The sequence below is a fragment of the Zea mays genome, chromosome 4 (assembly GCF_902167145.1).
Source record: "Zea mays cultivar B73 chromosome 4, Zm-B73-REFERENCE-NAM-5.0, whole genome shotgun sequence".
Taxonomy (NCBI): Eukaryota; Viridiplantae; Streptophyta; class Magnoliopsida; order Poales; family Poaceae; genus Zea; species Zea mays.
Genome location: NC_050099.1, coordinates 210,322,997 through 210,346,778, shown reverse-complemented (window position 1 = coordinate 210,346,778; position 23,782 = coordinate 210,322,997). Strand labels below are relative to the sequence as shown.

Genomic DNA, 23,782 nt, shown 5'->3' with positions numbered 1-23,782 from the left:
CAAAGGGGTCTACCTTTGACTTGATTGGATAATCAGACTCCGATTATGCTGGATGCAAGGTTGATAGGAAGAGTACATCAGGGACGTGCCAATTCCTAGGAAGGTCCCTGGTGTCTTGGAGTTCAAAGAAACAAACCTCTGTTGCCCTATCCACCGCTGAGGTCGAGTATGTTGCCGTAGGACAGTGTTGCGCGCAACTACTTTGGATGAGGCAAACTCTCCGGGACTTTGGCTAGAATCTGAGCAAAGTCCCACTCCTATGTGACAATGAGATGCAATCCGCATGGCGAATAATCCTGTTGAACACAGCCGCACTAAGCACATAGACATCCGGCATCACTTTCTGAGGGACCACCAGCAAAAGGGAGATATCGAGGTGTACCATATTAACACCGAGAACCAGCTAGCCGATATCTTTACCAAGCCATTAGATGAGAAAACCTTTTGTAGGCTGCGTAGTGAGCTAAATGTCTTAGATTCGCGTAACTTGGATTGATCTATAGCATACATGTGTTCTATGCCTTTGATCATGTTACTTCATGCATTTATGAAATTTGTTGCTTATTTATGGTGCTCAAGTTGTGCAAGGGATCCCCGGACCTCACAAGTCCATGTGTGAATGATGCACATATTTTGGAGGAGAAATGCTACAACTTGACCCTTTGAGACTAACCCTTGTGCTTGAGTATACTTGATGTAGTCTCAAAGATGAATTGAAAGGGAAAGGTGAACTTGGACCATACAAAGACTTCCACTGCACTCTGGTATTAGTGTACTCACCTCCAAGTTCATTCTTATGCTCTAGTTGCCTTTTTGCTCTTAATTGACATTTTTGGTGAGGCAATGGGGTTAAAGGGCCAAGAATGATCATGTTTTGGTGCTTAATGCCAAAGGGGGAGAAATTAAGGCCAAAGCAAATGGATCAGCTACCACTTGTGAATTTTGAAAACAATAGAGTTAGAACTTTTGATTTGACCAAAATGTTCTTATTGCAAAATTTGGTCTCTTGTGGGGAGAATTTATGATTATGGGAAAAAGGGGGAGTTTTTGGATCTTGATCAATTTCACTCTTGGAATATCTCCTTTTATGCCCAAACAAGTGAGTTTGACTTAGAGATAGGAAAATGAATTTGATTTGCAAAAACAAACCAAGTGGTGGCAAAGAATGATCCAAATATGTCAAAATTTGTGCAAATACAATTTTGTTCTCAATTGCAGTGATGTTGCACTTCTTTTAGTTGCTTTTGGATGTGTTGGCATAAATCACCAAAAAGGGGGAGATTGAAAGGGAAATGTGCCCTTGGGCAATTTCTATTATGTTTTGGTGATTAAGTGCCCAACACATTTTAAATAAGTTCTTATGTGCTAAATGAAGAGAGAAGTGCAAATCAAAGAGAATGTATGTTTCTAGACTTAGTACATAGTTTTTAAGTACTAATATGTTTTATCTAAGTACTAGAAACAGTGAGAAGAAAAGAAGAAAAGAATTGCAAATGACTTGGCTTGGTGCAGCCGAAGTCCAGCTCGGTCTGGCACACCGGACATTGTCCGGTGCGCCAGGCTGGCTTTCGGTGAACAGGCCACTCTCGGGAAAAATCGGCGGCGTACGGCTATAATTCACCGGACTGTCCGGTGGTGCACCGGACAGTCCGGTGAGCCAACGGTCGCCAGCGCAACGGTCGGCCGCACAATCTGCGGGAAATGCATGGCCCGCGCCAACGGTCGGCAGGGGGCACTGGACTGTCCGGTGCGCCATCTAGCCCGGAGATGCAACGGTCGTCTACGCCAGAATAGGAAGGAGATCGGCACCGGACCGTCTACAGTGACTGTCCGGTGGCGCACTGGACTGTCCGGTGCGCCACTCGACAGAAGGCAAGGATAGCCTTCCTTGTTGATCTTCAACGACTCCTAGCTGCCTTGGGGCTATAAAAGGGACCTCTAGGTGCATGGAGGAGCAACCGAAGCTTACAAGAAACATTCTAAGACTCCAAGACTCCAACTTCACGCATTCGATTCTTTGAGATAGTGACTTGAGCTCCTTTTGAGTTGAGAACTCCGTGCGTTGTGTTTTGAGCTCGAGTTGTGACTTGTGTGCATGATTGTGGCTGTGATTTGAGTCTTGTGTGTGTTGCTCTCCCCTCCCTTACTTCTGTGCTTCTTTTGTGATCATCATTGTAAGGGCGAGAGGCTCCAAGTTGTGGAGATTCCTCGCAAACGGGAGAAGACTAAGAAAGGAAAAATTGTGGTATTCAAGTTGATCATCGGATCACTTGAAAGGGGTTGAGTGCAACCCTTGTCCATTGGGACGCTACAACGTGGAAGTAGACAAGTGTTACTTGGCCGAACCACGGGATAAAAATCGCGTGTCTCTTGTGTGCTTTCTCTTTGATTGTCTGTGTTCGCAAGAGATCGCTTCAAGCCACTTAGCCGTACTAACACTTATAACTAAGTTTTGTGGCTACTAGTATTTGATTTTTACAGGATCACCTATTCACCCCCCCCCCCCCTTCTAGGTGCTCTCAGTAGTGGAAAGATATGGAGAAGTCCTAAGCTCGATTTTGTCCTGAGCAGGGCCCAGAGGAAGGAAGTACTAGAGTGGATCAAGAAATTAATGTTCCTGATGGGTATGCAGCTAACCTGAGTAGGGGTGAACTTTTCTACTATGCGAGTCTTATGGATGAAGAGTCCTGACTTTCACATATGAATTGAACGAATTCTTCTGGCGATAGTTTGAGGCTATGTGCCTGAGCATGTCTGGCTAGTGCTTGCAAAGTTGAGCTATTTCTTCTATCAGCTTTGTGCAAAAGAGTTATCTCAGACCATGATTGCAGACTTGGAAAGAATTGCACTCATGTTATTGTGTAAGCTAGAGAAGATATTACCACCTGGTTTCTTTAATCCAATGTAGCATTTGATTTTGCATCTCCCATATGAGGCACGAATTGGGGAACCCATGCAGGGATGTTGGTGCTATCCAATCGAGAGATGCGTAAAGACTATTCGAAATAAATGCAGAAATAAATACAAAATAGAGGCTTTCATTGCAGTGGCATACATACTTGAGGAGGTGTCAAACTTCACAATAACTTAATATGGTGACAAACTCCCGAGCGTGTATAATCCACCCCCGCATTACAATGATGGCAAAAATGAATCGAACCTTAGCATTTTTCAAGGGCAACTCGGAAGCGCAAGTGGTTCGACCACCAAGACCCTGAGACATGAAGAGTGGCGCCATATCATGCTATATTAGTGGACCAACCTTGACGAGGTGACGCCATACACAGAGCAATTTCTTGATGAATTATGGCATCGATCAAAGGATCCAACTCCACAGGAATATGATACCCTTCTTAAAAAGGGTGCGGGAAATGGGTTGCCTGATTTCGTTTCCTGGTTCAAACAGAAGGTATCGTACTTAGTTTGTCATTTGAAGTTGCTCTTACGTGCGAATAATATAACTATCTAACGTGTTTGAACTTGCAGGGCCAAAGGGATCTCTTTATGAGTGTCGAGTTGAGACAAAGTAGTTAGTGGCTTTGTCTGTAGGGTCATGACATTTTCTGGGTATGATGTTAATGGATACCATTTTTGCACAACAAGCTACGACCAAAGTCAGTCCAATCAAAAAACCATGTGTTCTGGAGTTTTTAAGCCCGGGCTTGATGAAGTCGAGTATTATGGAATAATTGAAGAAATATATGAACTCAATTTTCATGGTTCCAAGCCTCTTACTCCAGTGATATTCAAATGTCATTTGTTTGACCCTGAAGTGACAAGACGGACAAATTCTAATATTGGGCTAGTAGAAATTCGACAAGATTCCATCTTACGAGGAGACAATGTCTATATCGTGGCCTAATAGGCCACACAAGTGTATTATCTCCCATATGGGTGCCAAATGAAAGAACATCTTAAGGGTTGGGATGTTGTGTATAAGGTATCACTACACAGTAAATTACCTGTTCCAAATGATGAAGATTATAACTTAGACGCAAACACATATGACAAAGAGTTCTTTCAAGAATATGGTCTAGAAGGGCAATTCGAGATAGACTTAACCGAAGCGATCGAAATGGAAGTAGATATTGAAACGGTTGATGACGGGGAGGATGATGAGGTGCAAAATGAGAATGACTTAAAAATGCTTGAAGGATTACATTTAGGCAATGACAATGATGAACTTGCGTCTTTAGATGGTGTTGACTATGAAATGGTTGATAGTCACGATGAGACTTATGATCCAGCTAATCCTGACCATGAAGATTATTTTTAATCAATGTAATGCTATATTTTATTTATTTCGCTTATGTTTCTAAATACGTATTTTTTATATATATGCTTACTCTTAATTGCAGTTGATTGGACAAAGATGGTGGGTCGTGGGATGAGGATGGGGAGGGGGAGGACCACCCATAGGACGGAGGAGGCGCAGCAGGACGAGGACGTGCACCAGCAGGTGGACGATATGGCGCAGCATGCCGTTGTCCATGCGATGCAGCAGGATGACGACGATTACGCTCGGCGAGATGATGATGAGGCGTAGCAGGACGCCTCTAGTTCTAGCGCCTTTGGTTTGACGCGAGTCTACTAGCGAGTTCACGCGAGTCTCCCTCGGCGAACCATACTTCGTGACAGGCGCCCACTCATTCGACCAGAGGGAAAAGGTATGTGACTTTAGATGTTCTCGTTACTTCTTTATATTATATGATCAAATTCAAAATAGAAACGAATACTTTTTCTTAAGCATTTGAACAGGTATTGGATGATTCTGGAGAATGCAGGGGTCACAAACGCAACCCCAATGGCATCATTGGCCTTCTATGGAGGGAACACTTCCCTGGACTTGTTGAGTACGCCGGAGTGACGGGTCCGGCCTATTCCTTTGACCACTATGTCACCGCCCCCATGGAGTAGATCTAGATGACAGGGAATTCAACAATAAGGCGAAGCGGGTGAAGCAAGAGTTGTGGGTAAGTCTTTTGTTGCACATTCTTGAAAATAATGTATGGATACATCGTCTTTGTATGCAAGATTTCTTCAGATGCGAGGCTGGATTCGAGGCCAGGCCGGATGTGGTGGTTACCGCGAACTGTAAGAAGCTCATCGTGGATATGCACTACGAGGCACACATTCAGGCCATCATCACTTACCATGGCTCCATCCTTGGAAAGAAGGTGAGCAAGAAGGACGCTAGAACCATGTCATTGACCCAGGACCAGTACTTGCAGGTAAATACAGAACATTAATATTGGTATTAAATATGCTTAATTTTATCTTCTGATATATCGTGTACTTGATTTTTTTTGGATGATTCCTTATTGGTATGCCACGCATCCTAGTGCTAAGAGCAGATGGTGAACATGTGGTGCTCGAATAAGTCGGACGAACCGCACAATGCTAGTCGGGAACGACGTTTGCTGATGCAAGCTCCCTCCTACCACCAAGGTAGTCGCAACCTCAATAAATACGCAGAAGCATGGGTACACGCTCTCTTTAATTTAGTCTAACTTTTGATTAGTCATGATTTCTAAACATCTCGTTGGTTTTCTCGCAGTCGGCATCACATGGTGGCCAGCCTTGCTTCATCATCTTGGTGTATGCTATGGCCCACAAGGGCAAGGCGACGTCCGACGTCACCTACAACTCGTAGGACAGGCCCGAGGCATACGACAATCATGTCGTCCATAGCCACCTCACTGAGTATAACGCCGATGCGAGGACTAAGGACATCGACGGAGAAGTCCTCCTGAGGGTCAAAGAAGGTAAGACGCATGGGTGGTACTGTATTGCCAACAGGACAATCGACTCGTCCTCCGCTCCCACTCTGTCTCACGTGCAAGCAAGGAGCACGAGCGCGAGCCCAACCATACGACCTCGGCAGGATAGCTCACAGCATCGCATCCAGGCACTCCAGGTTATTCCTTACATATTTATCATTCATTGATTATTATATATCTTCTCTTTGCATTATTATAACATTAGGGAAAAATATTACAAACTCAGCTAAAAGAAGAAAGGATGCAATGTGAGCAGTTGGAGGCAAGGATGGCGGGGATGTTTCAGTACATGCAGAGCCTTGGCACCGCATTAGGTTTTGCTCCACCACCTCTGTTGTTCCCTCCAGCTAACCTTGCTCTGTACCCTACTGTTAGTATCAAAATTTTAGTCATGTATGATATATATTCATCTGGTCTCACAAATGTAATCTCTTCTATGTGCAGGGACAATCGATGGCATCAAACAACCCTCGTGGATTGCCTAGTCCAACCGTCTACCTTGTTGATGATCTCTTAGTGGTGATTATGAGACTTATGCAGTTTCAAACTTGTGATACTTATGTTTGTGAAACTTAGTCTAAACTTGTGAGATTTGTGACTTTGTGAAACTTAGTCTAAAGTTTGTTTGGGATTATAATATGCCTAGATTATATAATCCAATAAATTTTAAAATAACACTTAGTTAAAAATTTGTTGGATTATATAATCTAAGCAGATTATAATCTCAAACAAGCACCCCCTTATGTTTGTGGTAGTACTTATGTTTATGAAAAACTTGTGAGATTTATGGTTTTTGTGAGATATGTGGTCTCTATAATGTATGTTATGATTTTGTTAAGTCTATGATGTATATATGACGATTATATGATATGTGTTTTGTTTATTTGGATAAAATAATAAAAAGGGGATTTTTGGTCATTTTACCGAGTATAATGACCATAACACTTGGCAAAAAAGACACGTCTGAGAACCGGTAAAATTTCTTTGCCGAGTGTTAGTCCTAGAACTCGGCAAAAAAAAACTGCCTCCCAACACACTTAGGGACCGACATAGGGCCCACTAGTGCTCCTCGTGGAGAGCTAACATAGAAGCTACTGTAGAGGCTTACTAGAGTCTTCTTTGCCGAGTGTCAGACCTTTAAGCACTCAATAAAGGCTATCTTTATTTATTGAGTGCTATTGAAAACACTCGGTACAGTCTCAATCACCTATCATTGTTATCGAGACTTTTTTTTACTAAGCACTAAGTGACACTCAACAAAAACTTCGTGAGTGCCCGACATAATGCTCTCGAGAAAGAGATCGTTGTACAGTTCATTGATTCTTCTTTGCCGAGTGTTACATTAGGTTTGCAAGCTTTCCCGAGTGCTTTGCGCCACCCAGTAGTGATGTACAATACCCATAGTAAATTGACGTCACATTATAAACCAGTTCAGTAATGATAACAGAAGTTTCAACACCTTAACAGCAACATACTGCAGCCGAGAGCCAAGTGCCTAAACAGCATAACATAAATCTATCGCCAGTAACAAACTCGGCAATAACTAGCAGCAACCATAACTCCTCAACCTTTCATAGCTTTCGAAATAAAAAAAAAGGTAATATTTTCGAGAACCATAATTCGTCACATTCGGCCAATCTCCAAATCAAGAGCTTATTCTTCCTCCTCAGCCTCCTCGAGCCATTTGACAAACGGCTCCAGAGCTTTCACAAAAGATTGCCTGTCATTAAGTTATAATCATTAGAAACTGACAGAAATACCAGGCAATTGCTACATTTCATTTATCAGTTCTGTGTTGCTACCTGCCCTTCGGGTTTGAACCTTTACGGAACCAAAGGACTATAGTATCTTCAGCTAGGACATCTTGGTCATACAGTGTTCTTATGATTTCCGGAAACAGCTTCATCAGCTTAGCATCCTCATAGCACTGTGTCTGAACTTTGTGTATAAGTTCCAGTTCGAGTCTGCCACTCGTGCAAAAAGCATTCAAAAGCTCAGTCCAAGCTTTCACCTGAGTGCAAATGGAGAAAAAACTTTGAACATCTTGATAAGAGTAATATAGATCCACAGAAAATTACAACCATAGAAAAATGGAAATCAGCCATTGCAGTCCTCTTGAAATTTTAAAATCCTTTTACTTAGATTGTATCAGTTTCTACTGCTAGTGCAGTTTGAGCTTACAACTCACAAAACACAAAGCTCGTACACTTAAACCATACAAAACTAAGTAAACACCACAAGTATCCTTGCTAAAAACCAGATTTTCAAGTTTTATATTCATAACCTTAAGACACCATGTTAAATCAAGTTTTAAAAGTACTAAAACAAGTAATGTAAGTCATACATCAACAAGAGTTCATGTTAGGTACTCAATGTACTTGTAAAGAAAGCAAAAGTTTAACAACACTACCTGCCTAAGTGCTGCATTGGAATTTTGCTGCTGGTTCTTCCCAGACCACTGAACAGCCTCCATGAGCACATCCCACAACATGCGAATAACCTCTAAATCAGGAAATTTAGCATCCTTAACTTGCTGCTTGACAGTCTCAATCACTTCAGATATTGCAGCCTCATCATTTATCATAGCAGTCAGTGTTGACTTTATCTCCTTAAGTTTAACCTCAAACATCTTCTTTTCGTTGTACTCAACAAGGCTAGTCAGACCTTCTTTGCTGAGGACCATGCACAAATAAGAATATTAGCAAAAAGATAAAATTCATAGCTTTACAAAGTTACACGTGTAAGACATAATGGAACTGAAACCAAAGATTCAATACAAGACATTTTATGGTTCAAAATAGAAAAAAGGAAGGGAGAATCTTACGTGAAATGCTCAGATAAAGCCTCAGAAGATCTCTTAGCTGATGGGAAGAAGTCCAACAGATTGTCCTCCATTTTGCCTTTCTTCAAAAGTGCAATCAAATCATCCAAGCTGTTTTCCTCAAGGTACTCCTTGAAAAACTCAGTAATGAATGAAAGTACTATCCCTTTGGCAACAAGATTATCCTTGAGCAATGGCTGGAACACAGTCTCAGGAGGAAGCCCTGATAGCTTCTGAGAAAATGCAAGGGCTGTGAATATGGCGAGTTTCTTCCTCTCATTTTCCTCAAAGAACTCCAAGGATTGCAGGAATTTACGCATAACATTTTCAAGATTCTTTATTAAAAAAGGCCTCCTGCGCAATGTTTTCTGGATATAGAGTACGAAAGGCAAAATTGCTTCACGCTGTGACGCACAATCTAACACCGAATAAGGGTGGCGGTCTCCTTCTTCAGGTTTTACAGTGCCTGGCTGAGTGCGCCCTCCAACAAAAACCACCTGTATTTTCACAAACATGAGTCTGCAGTTCATGACATCAGATCAAAAAAGGGCAGCCCGGTATATTTGCCAGGTATGGGAGGGCCAGAGTGTCAGACCCATTTACGACTCAAACCTGCGACCTCCTGGTCACAAGGAGGCAGCTTTACCACTGTGACAAGGCTAATCCTTTTCATGACATCAGATCAAAAAGTTCTAAAATTACTAGCAAAAATGGTGATGACACAAGAACTTAGATTGTAAATCTCTATAAATACCTCACATGCACAAAAATGGGAAACAAAAATAAACTGTATACAACTACAACTTCAAACAGCTAGCACCAAATCTCTATCCATGACCATCGCCTAAATGGCACCATGGAAAGATAATATTATCAAATTCCCTAACCAGTGTGGGTTAATATATGCACCAAGGTTCAAATCTTGAAACACAAATAGATATGTTTACAAAGCCCAAAATAAATGCAAGTGAAATTCTGCCTGAATGTGAAAATGCAAAATAACACTAATTAAAAAACTCAGCCTATAGAAGGTAAGACAGCCCCATTCATTTTGCTAAAAATAAGACTCCACACAGTTCAAGAAAACCCTCGAACCCTTACCCTACTCATACGACCCTAGCCCTGTGAGAATGGCCACAACCTAGGCCAAGACTTAGACATGTGCTTTGTCATCGAACAAATGATAAGCTTTTTTAAACCCTAGACTGAAATTCGCTCAAAGGAAGTTGAACCCACAACTAGAATGCTACTAGAGCCACCTAACCAACCCAGGTGGAGACTGTTAACAAATAACACTACTAAAAGCTTGCAACTTGAAAGGGGTCAAAAAAAACTAAAACAGTCAACAAAATTACATACTGAGAACGAATGAGAATTTCAGGGTATATATTGTTCCACTGACTGTACCTCAAAAAAGGTGTCACCGTAACGTGAGAAGTTGAGGTCTGAAGACTCGATACTTTTGGCGACAAGTTCCTGATAATAAAAGTATTTGAGAATAGCAAACAAAATGCATCAATCAAAGAAGTAAAAGCAAAATACCAAACAGTCTTGGTCCATTTAGTTTCTGAATAGCTGTTACTATCATACAACACATGTACTAGGAGCTGTTTCGCACAGCTCCAGCTCCAAGATTTTCTGGAACTGGTTATTATAAGCTCCACATTCTTGAAGCTGGAGCCGTGGGCAAATTAAAGGTATTTGGTTAACCAAATTTATACTTTTTTGATCAAGCACATTTGCTTAAACCACTTTCTTTTATCCTACAGTCCCCATCCTGCATTCAGAGATGAAGATGCCCCATGACTCATGAAATATGTTACGTGTAATCTAAAAATGTCAACACCGTGCAAAGCAAAATTGATGTATCGAGCTTGATAGGACTAACTCTGCCTATGTTGCTCAACATAGCAGGTCTCAAGCCCTAGTGAAGGAGGTTGTTTGTGATAGGTTTGGCGAGCAAAAGTTAAACTTAGCCATTCTAATGGAGATGAAACCCAGAAGAAACTCATTGGGTGTAGCCCTCTTAGCAATACGCCATATTGAAACCCGGGTATGGTGTTAAATGGGCAAGGGCTGGGTCGGCACCTAGCCATTCTAATGTAGATGAAAGTATGAAACCCAAAAGAAACCCATTGGGATGTAGCCCTCTTAGCGACATGCCATATCAAAACCCGGGTATGGTGTTAAATGTGCAAGGGACTAGGTCAACACGTGTCGTAGCGCGATCTGGGCACAGTGTCAAGTGAGCAAGGATTGGGTTGCTACTTAGTGGCACGCTACATCATCGACAAGTGCGAGGGTAAGGAAGCTAGTCGAACCAAACTAGGATCCGTTTAGGTAGTTAGGATGTAGGGTCGTTTACAAATAAGTTAAGAAAGTTAGTTGAGGCAACGACTAGGAGACATGTAAAAATATCTTAAAGTGTCTAAAAGACTAAATGGAAGGTCAAAAGGCAAAGGAGGTGGCAATACCAGCTTCAAGCTTTCACACAATGATAGCTGCAAATATAGAGTAGGAGCTTTGACTAATAAGAGTTTCAAGAACGGTGTGGTGGATGTGAGGCAAGGAGATAGGATTATCTTAGTCAAGCTTGTTGTGGGTGATTTGGTCTATTAACGTAATTAGCATGTACGCCCCCAAGTAGGCCACGATGAGAGTGCTAAAAGACTTTTCTAGGAAAACTTAAAAGGCATGGTTAGATATATCGATTAGTGAGAAGCTATTCATAGGAGAACGTAATGGCATGTAGGTACAACTGCAGATTTTTTTTATCGAACGCGCAGGAGAATTGCGCATCTTATATATTAAGAAAAGGAGATAGAGGTCTAAAATAGACCCAGAACAAGTTGCCAATAAAAAAGGCCTAGACAGAAAAAGAAGAAAAAAGAAAACAGCACAAAGGGGTACCAAACAACCCCCAGCCCCACCAAGGACCTAAGGCCACAACCTCATTAGATCTTTAGCCTCTGCCAAGCCCCACCGAACAACATCCTCATGAATATGCTGCATGATGATGCTGATGTTGGGGGATGCACCATCAAACACACATTCATTTCTATGCTTCCATAGCCACCATGCCACCAGAATCACCAAGGAATTAAATCCTCTTTTCTGGTTTTTTGTCACCTGGCACTCAGCTTATTTCCACCAGTCTTGAAAGGTTGTTGTTGCCAATCCTGGAGTCAAGCGATGCAACCCCACCTTGTACAGAGTCTGCCACCAAGTGTCTCTGGCAAACACACAAGCCACTAGGATATGCTGAATTGTTTCCTCCTGCTGGTTACAAAGGGGGCACCTTACAGGATGCTCAAGACCTCGTCTGCTTAATCTATCCGTTGTCCAACAACGATTTAGAGAAACTAGTCAAATGAAGAACTTACATCGTGGGTACAAGTGCAGATTTTGAGGCGGTTCATGGAGGTTTTGGGTATGGTAGTAGGAATAAAGAGGGAAAGGAAATCTTGGACTTAACAATATCTTTTAACATGTTGATAGCCACCACTTCCTTTAGAAAGAGACTCCCATTTAGTGATCTATAGTAGCGGCTGTTAGAATATAATATAAGTGATTTGCCCACCTCTTCCTATCAACTTAAGCTTTTGGGTTGAACCGGTTGTTGCATGCAACTTAATAATGGCCAACATTAGTCAGAATGACTGTCCTCACAAGACAGAATAAACGAGCATGCTTGGATTGTAAGGTGATACCTGCAGAGTGTGTTGTCTCTCAACATGAGCTTGTGGTGGCGGTATTTCATTTTCAGGTGCATGCTCGTAGGGATAAACAAGCCAAGATCGAGAGAACGAAATGGAGGCAAAGCTAAAGATACTTGGTGGTAGAATGAGGAGGTCCAAAGCTCTATTAAGGAGAAGAAAGAATGCTACAAACATTTGTACTATTACAGGAGTGTGGACAACATAGAGAAGTACAAGGGAGCAAAGAAGACTACAAAGTGAGTAGTAAGTGTGCCAAAGGGTTTGGGTGTATGAGGATCTTTGCCAGTACGAGTATGATGCAAGGAGACAAGGACATATATAGGATGGCTAAGTTAAGTGTATTAAAGATGAAGCATAGCACCTCTTGGTGAAGGACGATGAGATCAGACATAAATGGCGAGACTATTTTGACAAATTGTTCAATGAGGACTAGGACACAACCTTTTACTTGGATGACTCTTTTGATGACACCAATAGACGCTTTGTGCATAAAATCCAAGAATGTAAGGTTAGAGAAGCATCGAGAAGGGGGGGGGGGGGTAAGACGATAGGCCCTGATGGTATCCCAATTGAGGTACGAAGATGCTTCGAGGACAACTATAGTATGGCTAACCAAGTTGTTCAACCATATCTTTCGTTCAAACAAGATGACTAAGGAGTGGAGTACATTGGTACATATGTACAAAAATAAGGGAGATATTCAAATTGTACTAATTACCCCAGAATTAAGTTTATGAGCCATACTACGAAGCTATGGGGGATTGGGGGAGAGTTATCAAGCATTGTCTAAGAGGAATGACAAGGATCTCTTCTGAATCAATTTGGTTTCATGCTTGAAAAGTCAACCATGGAAACTATTTTCTAAATAAGACAAGTGAGGACCAGTATAAGGAACAAAAGAAGAATTTACATATGGTTTTCATTGACCTAAAGAAGGCTTATGACAAAATATCAAGAAATGTTATAGGGTGTGGGCTTTGGACAAACATAAAGTTCCAACGAAGTATGTTGGTCTCATTAAGAACATGAACAATAATGTTGTGACTAGTGTTCAAATATGATGGGGACACCAATGACCTCGATTAGAATAAGACTACAACAAGGATTAGGTTTGAACCCTTACCTTTTTGCCTTGGTGATGGATAAGGTCACAAGGGACATACAAAAGGATATCTCTTGGTGTATGCTTTTTGCAAACAACAAAGTGCTAGTTGATGAAAGTCGGACAGGAATAAATAGGAAACTAGAGTTGTGGTAGCATACTCTAGAATCCAAAGGTTTTAGACTCAGTAGAACTAAAACATGAGATGTGATTGTCACTACTACACATGAGTGACAAGGATACTAATGAAGATGTTAGCCATAGAATCAAAGAGGGTGGACGAAGTGGCATCAAGTATCTGGCATTCTATATGACAAGAGGGTACCACAGAAGTTAAAAAACAAGTTTTATATGATGGCAATTGTACCTGCTATGTTGTATGATGCAGAATGTTGGCCTACAAAAAGTTAACATGGTCAGCAGATAAGTGTTGCGGAAATGTGTACGTTGTGTTGGATTTGCGACTACACACAAGAATAGAGTCCTAAGTGATGATATATGTTATAGGCTAGAGAAAAGACCAATTGAAGAAAGTGTGTCCAACATCAGTTGAGATGGTTTGGACCGCTGTTTTCAAGTCGGCGACTAGTCGTCCGGTCGGTCCTGGGAGCTCGACTTGGGGAGCCGGCTCGACTTTTCTAGCAAGTCGGGCGACTTGTCAACGACTGGAAATTCTCAGTCGACTAGTCGTCGACTTGGTCTGGCAAGTCGGTCGACTTGTGCCCCAGTTCAGCCCAAAGGCCCATTACACAACATATTTTCTTGATTTGGGAGAAAATGCAATGGATGATCTTGATTTGGGAGATATTTAGGGTATCTACTATCTAGTATCTATCTAGTATCTATCTAGCTGCAGCAGCAGCTTAGCTATCTAATGGAGCTTATTTCCTTTCAAGTTTGAACTAATATTTTCTTGCTATTTGTTTTCCAATTTGAACTATATGGCTGTTATGACTTATGAGTTTATGACTTATCACTTATGTGGCTGATTTGGTTCAGTTTGAGGCTTCAAATGAGATAAGAATTGATGTTTATTTCAGTTTCGTTCAATTTCAGGCTTCAAATGAGGTAAAACATGATCTTTCTTCATATATAAATGCTATATTGTCTATATGAAGCCATTATATAGGCAAAACAGCCACTATATTGGCAAGTCGACTGACTTATCGACTAGTCACCAAGTCGGTACCTTGTCGACTCAACTCGACTTATCGACTTGAAAACCTTGGTTTGGACATGTACAATAGAGACCTCTAGAGGCGCCAAGTGTGCAGTGGGATCCTATAAGGCACGATAGCAATAGGAAGAGAGAAAGAAGACCGAAGTTGATATGGGAAGAGGAAGTAAAATGAGACTTGATTCAAAGTTTTCGACTTGAATAGAAGCGCATGGAAAACAGTTACCCACGTGCCCGAACCATGACTTATGGGGTCCGACGAGTTTTTAACTCTAGCCCCCAACTTGCTTGGGACTAAAAACCTTTGATGTTGTTGTAAGCCCAATAGGAATCTAACTTCATATCACATCAAGAATATTTCATAAATCTAGATGCATCTCTCAACAACATAAATGACATGTGAAATGCAAATGGTACACCCAAACAAGGCCTAACCAGGTCTCCACCATTATCCAAATAGATCTGAACAATTGCATCAGAGAATGATGCAGGGTCCAAAGGAGCTGCAATATTCCGCTTGCGGGTCTTAATCCGCGTGCCTCTGCAATAATAATTGAGGAAAATAAAGTGGATTACATGAACATGCAATACTGCCATGCAAACTCTCCAAATAAGTTCTACCAATACAGTATAAACATAAACATTTCTATGTTATGACCAAGCACCAAAAAAACCTGATAAGTCTAGACTTATAGTGAGAACCATTTGATGAAAGTATAACAAACAGCAACAAACAAGGTGCACAAAAGTTGAACCCCATGATAAAAGGAAGTGATAAAATAGCAAAGGTATTAGTAATAGCAAGCATAATAGTAGAAGCATTGGCAACAGGAGCTGTAAGTATAACAATGACATCAAATTTCATGCCCGAATAAAGAACCTTGGCAAGTTTAGCTGAAATAATTGTGACAATGTCTCAATATAGAAAGGGCAGTCAACACTCAACAGAATGCTGCAATTGCTTCTATTGCAGCAAAATCAACAATCAGAATATTAATGTAATACATTAATAGCATCGGCACAACAATTAACACAAAATGTGTCAATAAAATTATAGAAGACACACCATCAGATAATGCTGCATCCATGCAGGAAAATTCAGGCATCCCATTTCAACATACATGTTAAGTTTCTTTGTACTGTATTTAATAAATACATGAACTCCATTCAACAGTTTGGAAAAATAAGCATCGCTAAACAGGGACATCAGTTGGAAAAATCAGTGACTCCTGGTAACATTTGAACAAACATAAATGATTATTAAAATGTCCAACTTGTTTAAGACCAACATGGAAAATAGTCACATTTCAGTAATCGTATAAGCACAAGAGTCTTACCCAAGAGTGGGCTTCTCCTTCGAGCTGCACAGGAAAGAAGAGGATAGAAGTTAAAACCTGTCACATGGACTGCCTAAAAGAAACACTGTTTACTAGAAATAAATCATGACAGCAACTATATGCTACTGTTATCAAAACTAATTCAATTCATTTGTCGACTCATAAGATCAACAACAGAGCTCATCAAAAAAACCTGCTTTAAAAATGTTTTATTTTTCTGTACCAAACTGAAAAAATTCTGTAACATCAAACAGCCACATGATACTCCGAAGTCCCAACTCAACATTCCAAATCCTAAGGAAGAAATCGAATGTTATTCCAAGGCACCCACTGGAATGCGTGTATTTGAAGGGCTAGCACTTTGTCAGATCAATAAAATAAAAGTAATCGTCATGCAGAAGGAACGGAGCTTCGCCAGATCTTATTGCAAGGAATCGAGGAACCAACACTACTAGCAAAATAGCTTGGTAACGCCTCAAACCACCATAATTTACCCAAAGCCAAAAGGTCAACTCATCGCGGGCGACCATAATTTCCCAAAGCCAAAAGCTCTACTCATCGCGAATCATTAAAGCTAAGTCATCGGGAACCTAGACGGCTACAATACCATCAGCTCGATCCAGCCGAGCCTGACGCCGAATCCACTAAGAATCCTACCTTCCAACAACCCAAAATCCACTACCTAAGCTCCAGGACCCCATCGAAGCGACCCTCGCGCAGAATCCACTCAAAACTCGAACTTCCAACAACCCAAAATCCACCACAGAAGCTCCGATCAACCGGAGCCCATCGAACCGACCCTCGCGCCGAATCCAGTCAAAATCCTAACTTCCAAGAACCGGAAATCCACCACCAAAGCTCCGAACCAAAAATCCGGTTCGCGGTCGATCGAAGTGCCGCGACAGGCTCTACAGATCCGCTAGGCACGGTGCTACGAGAAGCAGAAGCAAAGATCCATGGCCGATCCGTACCTCATAAACAAAGATCTGGCGCGGAGAGGAAGCGGGGGTCGCTTGCTTGGGGCTTCTCCGGGGAGAAGTCGGTTCTTGCGGCCGCCGCGGCGAAAAGGGAGAAGGCGGCGGCTAAACCTAGCTTCCGGGTGCGGTAGGAGGGGCGAGGGCGAGGCGGTGGCACGGGAGAAGACAAAAAATATATGGGAATGATCAAGCAAAAGAAGAGTTGGGAGGAACGAGTGGTCGGGATCGGCCGGCAGATCCGGAAGATTTTATTTGTTTTCTTTTGTTTCACGACCCTTTTTTGTCAAAGAATTTTCATCTTTTCTTTATTTTCTCTTAAAATGAGAATTCTTTAAAAAAATTAGAGTTGCCAAGGTAGACCTTAACAACGAAAAATTGTATTTCTAGTGATATAAGAGTTGTAGTTGTGAATCTTTAGAATATATTTAGATAAGTTATTTTATTTATTATTTAGATTAAAATGTTTTTTAAACGGTGTAATTTCACATTATAAACTGCAGCTACACGCTTGAGCCAGAACCTGAAGCAGTCTCAAATACCCACTTAGTAACGCTAAGGACTCGTTTGAGACAAGGGTAATGTAGGAGATTGAGGGCTCATTTGGTGGACACGAAAAACGAAAATGTAGGGGATCTATTTCCCTGTCCACCAAACTAGCCCTCGGAGACCCAAAATATCTTACTATTTAAAATTTAATAGTAAAAGATTTTGGTCCCCTCAATCCACTCCATTCAATTCAGAATCATCTCCTACCTCATATTTTCTAGATTCCTGACATCAACGATACAAACATGTTGTTGGTCACTTGCTTTTGATTACTAAGAGATATCAAAAACAAGGCAACACAACTTAGAAGATTGAAACCTTATCCCTTCTTTTATCTCTCCTCCAAGCATCGTTTTATGTACGCTGCCTTTTCTATGCTAAAGTCGTCTTGTACCTTCGTGGTTTGCACCTTCGTCGTTTGTGTGTCCAACCGAAACATCTTTGCATGCTGCTTCGGCCGAAGTCCGTCTTCGTCTGTCTTTTGCTACATGCCTGAAACACGTTTGTTTGCACCGAAGATAAGATGTTTTGAGGACCTTCGGTAAGATAGGCCCCAACAGTAGCCCCTTGTGGAATGAGTTTGTTTTCTCATAACGAGCTTAGATCGCAAAAACATAATTGGGATGCCTTGCGTCGAAAGTTCGAAAACACCTTCCCAAAGCTCATTATGGAGAAATTGAAACAGACACCTTGGTACAAAAGGATCCAGACTCGTGGTCAACCCGACAGGGAGAAGGTGTTGGATCAGGTGAAGGCGAGTCACATTTACTACCTGCAACCACCTGTTGCCAAATATTTCTGTCACTCCTCAGCTTTTCATTCCCCGACACATCGGAAACTAGCTTCGGCAAAAAGCATCTTCGGGTATAATTCCCTTGGATGGCTAGAATCCATTCGACTGCTAGGCTAATCACTCCTACTTCTTCAAAGGCACTCCAAGATATTGTGCCAATTTCCGAAGCTATGAGGGCTTCATCATCATCGAAGCTTGCAGAAGAGCTATCCAAGGATATGTCGTCGAAACTGAGCTACATTGATGTTGGTCACTTGTTCTCAAATGCTACAGATCAAGAACAAGGCAACAAAATTGTTATTGGTTAAAGACCTTCGTCCTTCAAGGCATTATTTCCTTTCGAATATAATGATCTTCAGACGAAGATTATGAAGGACGTAGCTTCATCATTTCAATATGTATATATGAATATAAATATAAATATAAATATAAATATAAATATAAATATGAATAAGAGTGTGAAAGAACACTAAAGAATGAAAGATAATGATTCTATCCTCACAATTTATTTATATTCATATCCACATATCGGAATCAACATTAATGATACATATATATATATATATAATACAATTGTACCTTCGATTTGCCAGAAGATACAAATGCAAAGATGACGCGAGAGAGATTACAATCCAGTGTGAATAGTACGGTGTTACTGTTCATCTATTTATAGGCACGGGACGCAGCCCGGATAAGATTATATTCATACCCCTGACATTTACTCTTAGTTATTATACAAGTTGCCAAGGACTAAGTAGTCTTTTTCCCCTTAGGTCGGTTTCGTCTTTCACCCAAGCCGAAGCTCCTTGAACCATAGCTTCGGTGTCCATCCATGTCGCCTTCGGGTTGTATATCCATGTCACACGCCTTTATCATGAGAAAACTTTCACTCCAAAGCCGAAGCTTCCTATAATAGGCTATATCATACTGAAAACAGATGGTTAGTCACACTTTTGAGGACCTTCGGAAGAGAAAGGCCCCCAACAGTAGCCCCTCGCAGTGTTAATTTGTTTCTTCGTAACAAATTTAGACTGCAGTGTGAACGAAGGTCTTTAGCCGAAGGTCCAAAAAAACACCTTCCCTTCGCTAAAATAGCGAAAGTCACTGACATGTAGGATACACCAAATCGTGAGGCGCTGGGCATATAAATAGGGACTCGCATTGATAGCATGTGCTGCACCATTTTAGCTGTGTGCACCGTGTTCATCATTCTAAATTTTCTTGCTCCTCTGAGTTTTGATTAAATTGTGAGCTTCGACATTCCAACAAGACTTGATGGCTGGTGAGAAAAAGATTAACGACCCAGCTATTTCCGGGTTTTACAAAGCCATGGAAGAGACCAACGCAGAAAAGATTGCTCGCGAGACACTTGCTGGAATATCTGAAAGTTCCAGTGGCAGTGAGGATTTTGACATAGAAAGTAGAAACGAAGGTGCCGAAGATCGGCCCTAGCGACCAAGTTATACTATCTTCGGGAAATCAACCATCAAATAAAGCCAAATTGATGCAATGAAGGGAAGGTATTTCCGAGATATTTCTATTGTGAGGGCTGGGGGAGATAGCAGTGCCCGTTTGCCCGAAGCTGACGAAGTAGTTGTTTACAGAAGTTTCATGAAAGCGGGGCTTCAGTTCCCTTTAGATAAACTGTTAGTTGAAGTTTTGAAGACTTTTGAAATATTCCTCCACCAAATCACCCTCGAGGCTATTATCAGAATGAGGATTTTTATTTGGGTCATGAGGAGCCAGGGGCTAGAACCAAATGCAAGATGTTTTTGCAATATTCACGAACTGTCATACGAGACGAAGGCCACTAGCAAAGAACAATATCATAATAATTTTGGTTGCTACAGCTTCGCGCCTCGCTCCGGTGCGAGCTATCCAGTTCCAATGTTTCGGAAGAGGTGGCTAGGGTCCTGGATGCAAGAGTGGTTTTATGTGAAAAATGACCTGGTCGAAAGAGAAGATGTTAAGGGTATCATTCAATGCCCTATCTGGTCTCGCTTCGGCATCAGGAGGTCGTCTCTTGCTCTTGGAAATGACGTAGAAGCATGCCAAGCTGCGTATAACATAGTTTGCATATTTATTGGCACTAGGGACTTAGTCCAGGAGCACATTGCTTATAGAGTGTGCCCCCTTGGAAGTGGCTGGGAGATGCCGAAGGAAGCTGCTGCCGGGTCTAGCCAGGATGGTTTAGTTTACCTGAAGTACACCTTCAGATATAGATATCAATTTGATGAGTCGAACGATGACTGGCTAGACTGCATTGAGGCAACTAGTGACGAGTTGATTGGTGCCTACACAAGGGCCGAAGATGATGCCCTGACAGTGGCCTTCGGAGGGCGAGGCAAGAAGAGATTGAACAGAGTATTTGATGTTATTGGCTTCATATACCCAGACTATTGCTATCCCTCGCGAAAGCAGGGAAAGAAGAGAAAGGCTGCTGCTTCGGCTATTTCTACCACGTCGAAGGGAAGAAAGGTTAAAGTTTTGACACACCGGCCCAGGTACATTGAAACAGCCAAAGTGTCGAAGCTTGCTGAGGGGCCTTCTTCTGCTGTTGAGCCAGAGTACCCCGCTCTTGCTAAAGCCAAGGGAGAATCGGCCGAAGTGCCGAAACCGATGGTGATAACAAAATAGGAGGAAACCGAGACGGCCGAAGTGTCGAAGCGACCTACTGAAACTAAGGAGAACGCGATCGAAAAACCAGAACCAAGGAGGTCGGCAAAGCAATAGAAGATTATGAGCCCGTCACAAGAGACGGAGCTGCCGAAGGTGTCAAGAATTCCTGCAGTAACTCCAAAAAGGAGAAGAATGACCAGCGTATTAGACGCTGTCATGGAATCAACAAAGGTACCGACTCCGCTTCTGCAGAATTACCTAGTATAGGTGAAAAGAATGTGAAGGAAACTGTTGAATCCGCCATGACTCAGGTTGGAACTGAAGCTGGGCCCTCAGTTCCCGTAGAAACAGGGCCTACGAAGGTTGTTGAAGAGAATATCGAAGCAAGACCTTCAGATGCTACAAAAACTAGCAAAGGGTCTGGATTCCCTACTGTCGAAGCCTCTACTGAGGGATTGGAATTTATAGTGCGTCACGCGGCAGGGAAAAAACTATCAGAAGAGCAGATTGCCGAAGCTATGCATTATACCAAGGATTTGAAGTATCCCCCAGGATCCTTGGTGTTTAATGGCATTGATGAAGATGACTTTCTATACTGCCTTTCGAACAATAAGGAGATATCTGTTTGTCGGGGGATAGCAAAAAATATAGGATTCCCGAAGCTAGAGGTTGGCCTGTCTGCAATGTCGAAGGAAGAACTTGCAGACAGCCTTGCTTATAATAGCTTGAAGGTATATATATTTTTGTTGTAAAATAAGCTATGTTTATAGGTTTTCTTTTTATTGTTGTGTTCTCATATATTTCTATTATTAGGGTTTGATCCTAAGTAAAGCTTTGAGAGCCCCAAAAGAAGCAGAAGATGAGAGCTGCCAAATAGCTCTTGGGAACCTTCGGGCGGAGGTCATTTCCCTAAGGAACGAAGCCCTTGAAAAGGATAAGATATTACTTTCCTTAGTGGATAGGCTGAAGGCCAGTGAAGCTAGACTTGATGGACAAACCGAAGCTCACAAGGTCGAAATTGAAAACTTAAAGAAACAACTCGCAGAAACAAGTGAGAAATTTGAAGTCGCAATGGTAAAACATGAAATAAGTGAAAGTGAGAAATCCAGAGCGCAAAAGAATGTCGAAGAGCTCCGCGATTCTAAAGAGAAATGCTACGAAATATCTTTAGGGTGCGCCAAGACTCTAAAGGACAGTTTTGCAAAAGTGGGGGCGTACTCTTTAGAGCAGAAATTCATCCATGGTGACCCTGATGGTGTCGTGCAGTGGATCGGAGGAGAAGTCAAAGCCTTTGAGGAAATCTTAAGCGAACGAGGAGACTTCTGCGTGTTTGCTGGTGCCCGAGGGGTCGCTGCAATCTTGGAGAAGGCCAATTGTGAGCACGTTCAGGCTGCAACTAGGCCGGAATTTGTTTTCTCGGCTGAAGATATCAAGAACCCTTCGGCTGAAGCCTCTACCTTAGGTGGTAAGTTCTACTCCGATGTGTGGATGAAGGGTGGCCGTGAGATGACTGATGAAGCTATTAGAAAAAATAAGAAAGAATCTCACGACGCCCGAGAAGAAGCTAAGCATGCTAAAGAGGTTGTTGAGCGCGCAAGGCGTATAGGTACTTTTACTGAAATTTAGCTTCGGTGTTTGTTTTTTGGTTTCGTATTAACAACTTGTTCTTTACTACAGCTGAACTTTCACCGCCGCCTGAGCCGTATGATCCCGAGGCTGATCCGGCCATGAAGGAATTAGAAACGATAAGGATTGCCAACGAAGCTGTCGACAGACTTCTAAATGAAGTTGTCGAGAAGATATTGAGAGAAGACTGAATTCTTGTGTACTAATAAATGTAATATTCGTGTATGAGTCAAACATCGAACATTTGTATGTATATTAATGTAATATGTTTCTTTGCGATGCATGAAATCTATGTACATACCGTTTTTGAGCCTTCGGTGAAAAAACACCTTCCCTTCTTTTCATGTTTCGCAAAGAAATATTGTTGCCTCTATTGATTGAATACTTCATACTTTTGCCACGACCGTTGTATAATACCATTGCTGACGAAGGTTTTCCTGTTGTGTGCAATTAAATCTACCGAAGGTGTACTTTGTGCTTCAGCACATTGTTCCATAATTCATCAAATATTTTGAGAGGAGCATTTCTTCCCCCTCCACAACTTTGTTGTCGATGTGATATGATGTATGATGTAATGTTATGCGAAATGATGCGATGATATGATGTAGCATGGTGCATATGTCAAAGACACACACCCACACGAGAACACACCCAGACTCTGCATCCCCTTAGGAACGACTTTGGAGTCTCTTCACCTTTTACTTAGGTGGCATTTCAGCTCTGCATGCCCTTAGGAATGACTTTGGAGCTTCTTCACCTTTGACTTAGGTGGTATTTAAGCTCTGCATCCCCTTAGGAACGACTTTGGAGCCTCTTCACCTTTTATTTAGGTGGTATCTTAGCTCTGCATTCCTTTAGGAACGACTTTGGAGCTTTGGAACTTACTCTGCGCTCCCTTAGGAATGACTTTGTAGCTTCGGAACTTACTCTGCGTTCCCTTTTGAATGACTTTGTAGCTTCGGAACTTACTCTGCGTTCCCTTAGGGACGACTTTGTCAACCGATGATGTAACGAAAGTATTATTGTTACATCAAATTGGATATTGATTCTTCCTGAATTGTCTTTCTTGCAAGAAAATATAAAAGCAGAAAAAATAAGATACATCAGATCAGGGTATTGTTTGGACGCACCACTATAGCCTCTAGTAGATGTGCTTTGATTCAGGCACAGTGTTATTGACTGTGCGAGCTTCGAACTCCTCCCGAAGGTCGCGCTGTTGCTCGGCGTGGTGGTGCCCTTCTGGCTGTTGACTACGGACCAAGGGAGGCGCTAGCGGTGGTGGCGG

The 23,782-nt window shown here is 41.9% G+C and overlaps 1 protein-coding gene across 1 annotated transcript; it reads right to left on the bottom strand.

Moving 5' to 3' along the window:
* Nucleotides 1–7,130: 7,130 nt before the first annotated feature.
* Nucleotides 7,131–17,134, bottom strand: LOC100194261 (eukaryotic initiation factor 5C CG2922-PF). Its single transcript, NM_001139300.2, has 8 exons — nt 16,908–17,134; nt 15,937–15,960; nt 15,035–15,140; nt 10,009–10,077; nt 8,605–9,098; nt 8,191–8,452; nt 7,583–7,791; nt 7,131–7,500 (listed from the first exon to the last, which is right to left on the bottom strand). The coding sequence occupies exons 1-8, from the start codon at nt 16,910–16,912 to the stop codon at nt 7,434–7,436; spliced, it is 1,236 nt and encodes a 411-aa protein (NP_001132772.1). The 5' UTR covers nt 16,913–17,134; the 3' UTR covers nt 7,131–7,433.
* Nucleotides 17,135–23,782: the final 6,648 nt, after the last annotated feature.

Excerpts from the sequence above, each read along its gene's own strand:
- LOC100194261 (NM_001139300.2), bottom strand. Across the intron at positions 15,141-15,936 it reads AAGGAGAAGCCCACTCTTGG|AGGCACGCGGATTAAGACCC; the intron begins GTAAGACTCTTG and ends TTATTATTGCAG. Across the intron at positions 10,078-15,034 it reads TGGATAATGGTGGAGACCTG|GAACTTGTCGCCAAAAGTAT; the intron begins GTTAGGCCTTGT and ends TTTTATTATCAG.